Below are 6,780 nucleotides of genomic sequence, written 5' to 3' on the forward strand. Positions count from 1 at the left end.
TCTTTCTCTGTACGTTTCTCTAAAACTATATTCAACTTATATTGTTGTAATAATGTATAATTGTAGGAATCAGTGAGATTTTCTCTTGACAGTACAAAGCAACCTTTTTTTAATGTAGACAATAATGTATTGATTAATTCACTTCTGTTTTTTGTTAAAAGTTTGAAAACAATAATCATTAGGAAATTGTTATCTTTTGTCAAATTGTCGGACTGCTTGATATTTGAAGATAAGTCATTATTTTTGAAACGATTAGCTGGAGCAACCAATGTAACATTTGGTTCGATCATTGGCAAATTATTTAAAATGTCATAAAGGATTGTAGAAATTAGATCTTGCTCTGTAACTGTGTCAACATCTTCAATTAATTCAATAAAATTTGCCTGTAGTACTGGATTACATTCAAGCGACATATGTGCTGATATTTGTATAATTTCTGTTAGAGACATGACAGCACGATCACAATGAGCAATAAAACAATATTCATCATGAATAGGTTCAGTAACTTGTCGAGGTATATATGTAGCCATAACGCCATAAATTTCTATTCCTCCAGATATTATAACGTCCAGAGAATCATAAACGCGTACAGAAAAGTCTGAAATAAAAATTGTATATCTTGAGTAAAGAATTTTAAAAAGAAAAGAGAGTGAGATAGCATAATAGAGATGTATAATGGTAAAGACAGGAGAGAGATTGTCGATAATTGTTTCACAAAAAACACTCGATGTAGAAGAATGTTTGTGATAATACTTTGAAATGTCTGTTAGTGGGCATGGTAACAGATATTGCACATATGTAATTTAGATCTGTTGCCATAACAACATATGTGTTAATATTAAAAGTATTAAATGTGTGTGTGCATGTGTGTACAGAAAGTTTCTTGTTTTCTTTATATTATTTTTTATTTACATTTTATCGTACAAATTTTATCCATAAAATATGATATGTGGAGTATATTTCATTATATTATACTTACTCGCTTTTTCATCAGGCGTATTTTGTAGTTGCTTTATGTGAAATTGAGGATCAATTACTAATTTACGAATTCTTGTTGGTACAAAAAGACTTCTGGAATCTAGTAACAAAATTTTCATTTGCAGCATGTTGTCAATAAATGCTGTCCAATTGTCTGACCATGTAATAAATCCCATTTTTGCTGAAATTGATGCACTTTTCAAGCCTTGAAATATACCAAAATAGTGATAACCACGAAGTCGTAATTCTTTGTAAATATCCTTGGTATTCATACATTTTGTAACGTTATATTCAGGTTCTTTTACATTATGAATAAGTAATTTATGATTTGCAATATCATGTGGAATCCACACTTTTCCAGTAACAACAACAGTAGTTTTTTCACTAATCTCAAACTGATAACTGCCTATATAATAATTAATAGGAAAACAATAGAGAAAGAAACATATGTATAATAAATTTGTTATATGTGTGTGTGTCTGTAAGAGAAAGAAAGAAAGAGAGAAAGAGAGAGAGAGAGAGAGAGAAGAAAGAATGAAAAACAAACATACTAAATAAACTCTTACCTTTTTGTATTGAAAGAGTCAGTTTAACAGTAGTCGTTTTTGATAAGTAAGTAGCACGAAGAAAGTTAACATCTTCAAATATAATTGGTATATTTTTATAGTCACAGCATAACATTGTTCCAATCATTTTCCAAATTAAAATCAGATAACCTGAAGGTGGCAATAGAATCCTACCGTCAATTACATGATCATACATATATTTCAAATTAGAATCTTTGAATGTAATCTCTTGAACTGTTTCTCTAATGGTAGGTTTTTCCTCACTTACGAATTTTGCAACATAATAGTTTTCAGAGTGATCCCATCTATAACAGCAATAAAATATAAACTATATAAAATATATAACTATATAAAATATATAACTATATATAATATTAGGTAAAATGAATCCTTATTTTTAATCAAAACAAAAAAACAAACAAACTTTATTAGAGGAGATATCATTGGTGTTCCACGACTGACTGGAAATTGTATTGGCGGATATAAGTTTGCAACTTGCGGTTGACATCCGATATTGTAAAGATTGCCAATTCCTTTCAAAATGCTATCTATATTATTTTGTTGACCGTGTTGAAATAATGCAATATAGTTTGAATCTAAACAGTTTTTCATAAAAAATTGCCAATTATTATATGATATTATTTCAATAACTACCACATTTTTCGGAATCATAGGTAAAATTTCTTCAAGTGACGAATATACTGCACTGTGTGCATAATATTCTGCAGCAGATACCTGCGTAAATGAGTTGTATATTTTATTGTGAGGCAAAAACTTGTTTAACCATTTCTTACTATACTTAAAATTTTTCATAGACTTATATGGTGCTATGTGATTCAGATATTCTAGTAGATTTAATCTAGTAGATTCTGGATACTGATTAGAAGCAGCAGAAATATAATCACACTGAAAAAAACACATAACAATACAGTAACATGCGTATGTACACAGAATAAAGTACTTACACTTACTTACCTGTTCTACTTTTATTTTATCAAACGCAACACTCATATAATACGCCATTAAAATTGTTTCCTCAACAGTAAAAAGTTCATCCACATATCCGCACAAAAGTTCACCAATCGACTGACCAAGTACATAATCGGGCACAATTCCAATATGTAGTAAAAGATCTACTATTGCAATCTATATAAAAATAACATAACATATTTTATTATAGATAATATATCATAACATCAGAACTACTCTATCGAAATACGATTTAAACTGGCTAGTTTAAATGCCAAAAACTAGATATATGTTGTATATGTGTGCAAAATTATTAAAATATACATTACACACATTTTAATTTTAAATTAAATGTAATTGTGTCACGCAGTCGCCACAATTCAACAAATATAAAATGCAAATCATAAATATACAAAACTACTTCTACAAACTAAAGTTTTTCTTTATTTACCTGAATACTAATGATTGCTACGAATAATTTTATACTGTCATTGCAAGTAATTTCGTTTTTATTTAATAAAATGTCCGTGACACATATACCATATGGTTTTAGTGCTTCATCACATTTCTGAATTGTTTTGACAATTATTGGTAGTTTCAGTAATTCTTTGCCTGAAAAATAACAAATAAAAATATTTTTCATATGTATGAATTCAAAGTGTACATTCAAACAAAAACATGTTTAAATAAACAAGATATATATATTTCCAATAAATTAACTTTAAAATCAAATATATAAAGAGCTCTTTTTTGAGGTCGGTGTGGTGTAAAGAAAAGCAAGAAATAGGAATTAACGGCAAGTACAAACCGAAATGTATGTAATTTGGAAAATAAGCAATAATGTGACAAGTATGCAGTCCGAAATGTTTTAGTTATATTTTCAACCTTTTGAGTTGGATATAATAAATGGTGAAAAAAAGAAATTAAAAACTTGATTCAAAAACTTATGTGTAAGATTTACTCGTGAATATATATATATATATATATATACACACGCATATTTACACACAACAATAGCGAACGGCTCTTATTACCGTTTATATATTTCTAGTTTAAACTTCAGAACCTAAAGTTCTCTAATTAGTAAAAAAAATGGAAACATTATTCAAACACAATTCATATAAAAAAAATCCACATCATTGTGTGTCGAACATTTCGCAGTCATTGATCTACATACTAAATTATGATTAAGATCATATAGCATAGAAAAAATAAATTAACAACGAATATAAATAAATAGAGCAAAGAATAAATTGACATAAATTGAAATTGATATTTTTGAGCATCTTTAGAGCGAGCGTGCTTGTGTACAATACATACATATGTGCGTATGAGTGTGTACACACATATAATACTTTATATATTTCATAAGTACTTTATATATTTCATATAAATCATTTTTATATATTTATTTAAATAAATACCTATAGTACTCCATATGACATCTGTTCCGGGAAACAGAAAACAAATTTGTTTACTTATATTTGAATAACATTCTAGCTTATTAATTGACCTATGATCTTCTGTTAATCCAACTATAGTATATCCTCTATACGGGTGACGTTCTATATTTTTATTATAAGTGCTGTGTAAAAGAGCAATATATTCTGTATCTACCGGCCGATTATGCACCTATAACGAAATAAAATACGTTAATTAAAAAAACCAAAAACAATAAAAAAAAGTAAATTGTCTCAAGATATAAGGACTCATAAAGTCACTCTGCAAGTACTCATCAAAAAATAGCTTGTAACTAGTGTTTCAAAAACGCTTCAATGTCAGCTACAAGAATATGCGATGAAAAGGTTCTATTTACAAATATCGATGTGACCTTGACATTATCCTAGGTCAATTTANTAACATCAGTAAATATATCGCTGTATACTTTGCAACTTTTGTTTCAAACATTGTTTTTAAAACTGAGTCTACTTTCCGAGAAATTTAGCCAGTTCGGACTATACAAAACACTCTAATGTTTCATATTACTTGCGTCAGACAAATATCTCAAAAAATATGAGAAATACNAAAANTTATGTTTCNGAANTTCTTAGATGCTGACATTTGATCTGAAAATTATCTNCCNNTTTGTGCTAAATTTACTTTCAAAATTTTTAAATGGGAACCCGTATTTTTGCAGTTGACGTTGACAAGTTTTCGAAACACTATCTACTTATTTCTTTTGCACAAGCCAATCTCAAAATTTAAAGCTCCAGAATTAATCTAATTTTGGTTAAATAAAAATGAAAAAAAAAATTTTTTTTGATTCTTGATTAATATAATTTCTAAGCTCTTACATCATCCAGAATCGTTTTAACAGCTTCTTCAGTACGACCAGACACAATTACAAGTCTAGGTAAGTCGTCTAGTTTTTTGATCTTATTTTTTGGATTTGATTTTAATAATACATGGCAGTTTGCGCCACCAAATCCAAAAGAATTAACCGCCACATACCCACCATTAAATGGTGTAAGTTCAGTAATAATTTTAATTCTACCTTCAAGAACAGCAGTAAGATCTTTTCGCGGTGATTTGAAGTGCAGAGTTGCTGGAATGTTACCAGTTTCCATTACTATCAGTACCTGTAACATTTACAATTATGTGTACTATTATTACGTTACAGCAGAGTTTCCCTTGACACAACTTTTCAGAATCGAGTTGTTTCTATGACTTTTATCAGGTGTTACCCTCACTCTTTGTTGAATTTCTACAAATTGCGTATCATTGCTTATACTGCGTATATATTATCGAGTGACAATAACATAATTTTAACACTTTGCTGGCCGGTTAGTTTAAGCCAAATGTATTTCATGCAGCTGACTAATTGTAAGATAACTAAGAATACAATCTAGAAGGATTTTATAAAAAATCTTACATTACTTGTAAGCTTAAAAAGTTGCTGATAATTTTGCAGGAAAGTTTCAAATGGCAAATTTATGATCACTCGACGCATTTTTATATAAAAAAAAAAACAAAAAAATTTTAAAACGGAAAAAAGACTCGCGAGACGAGTTTTTAAGCGTGAAAGATGCAGAGTGTAATGTTTAAAAAAATAGTATACCGTTTAGAAATATTAACTGACTGATTTTCACAATAAGAGGTGCGTTTCAGTGGTTTTGCTTTGGACAATAAAAATAGATTGCTTTTTAAAGCGCTAAGCGCTTAAAGCGAACACACCCACATGAACATGCGTTCATACGCACAGCTATTCAAACTAATACAACTATCTTATGTTTTCAAAATCTTAGAATTTATATTTTGAACTTTTTGTAGAAACAGTATACAACGAAGTAAAAATGGGTCATTTATTATAGCTTATCATGTATATATCTACATACTTTTGCTATTTGACAGAGACCGCTTGCAGGCTCAGAATGTCCAAGATTTGATTTTATTGAGCCCATCAATAAAGGACTATTTCTGTTTTTACAGAAAGCGTGATCAATAGCTTTAACTTCTACTGGATCGCCTACTACAGTACCAGTTCCATGAGCTTCCATATAAGATATCTCAGAAGGTGCAATTTTGCATTCCTCATAAAAGTCTTCTAGTAAAGCTTTCTGCATTTCAAAAGATGGATATGTAATACCTTCTTCTTTGAAACCATCGCAATTTGTTTTAACATTAACACATGTAGCGTAAATTCGTTTTGCATTTTTTGCTTTCTGTAAAACCAGCACTGTTACAGCATCGCTTCGCATGTAACCACTGCCTTTTTCATCAAAAGGTCTGCAGTAACCATCAGCGGACAATATTCCTAAAATTATTTAAATAATAATAGTTCGTCTTATGGACATGTTATTTCTCTGGTCAATTTCCAGCATTATTAATGTACATTAGCCGTCATTTATGCGCGGCGAAAGAAATAAATTCTCTTTAGCGTTTTCTTGCTACTGCGCTAATTTATTTCACTTGGCTCTTATTTGATCGTTTATCATCAGCTAAAGGTGGTCAGCTAAAGCAGTCTGACGCAATAATAAAACAGAACTAGAAAAAATTCATGTTTTTCACTCCGCACAATTTAATGTCAATAATCATTATCATGAAAAAACGATGTTGAGGATGACCTCCGGTTCCGGATACAAAAATTAATGATACAAGAAGACGACAATGGGAACCATAATCAGGGACTTATTACCGGTATGATTTCAATACCGGTATTATACTAGAGATTGTATACCGAAACCGATATAGTACCGAAATTGAGTCTTACCGTTACCGTTATAGTACCGAAACCGATACATTACCGAAAACCGTAATAAAATACCGG

The 6,780-nt window shown here is 29.7% G+C and overlaps 1 protein-coding gene across 1 annotated transcript in view; it reads right to left on the bottom strand.

Annotated features, from left to right (window-relative positions):
* Positions 1-6,780, bottom strand: part of LOC109861700 (fatty acid synthase-like) — a gene marked incomplete at its 3' end in the record, with an annotated part of 14,025 nt that overhangs the window by 799 nt on the left and 6,446 nt on the right. Inside the window, exons 5-13 of the mRNA XM_020441458.1 lie at positions 5,849-6,267; positions 4,808-5,092; positions 3,938-4,145; positions 2,965-3,125; positions 2,520-2,690; positions 1,969-2,450; positions 1,545-1,849; positions 980-1,384; positions 348-598 (exon numbers count right to left, since the gene is read on the bottom strand). Of these exons, the coding sequence (XP_020297047.1) occupies positions 348-598; positions 980-1,384; positions 1,545-1,849; positions 1,969-2,450; positions 2,520-2,690; positions 2,965-3,125; positions 3,938-4,145; positions 4,808-5,092; positions 5,849-6,267 (2,687 nt within the window). The remainder of the gene's footprint in view (positions 1-347; positions 599-979; positions 1,385-1,544; positions 1,850-1,968; positions 2,451-2,519; positions 2,691-2,964; positions 3,126-3,937; positions 4,146-4,807; positions 5,093-5,848; positions 6,268-6,780) is intronic.

Source organism: Pseudomyrmex gracilis, unplaced genomic scaffold, assembly GCF_002006095.1.
Source record: "Pseudomyrmex gracilis isolate BER0280 unplaced genomic scaffold, ASM200609v1 scaffold_934, whole genome shotgun sequence".
Lineage (NCBI taxonomy): Eukaryota > Metazoa > Arthropoda > Insecta > Hymenoptera > Formicidae > Pseudomyrmex > Pseudomyrmex gracilis.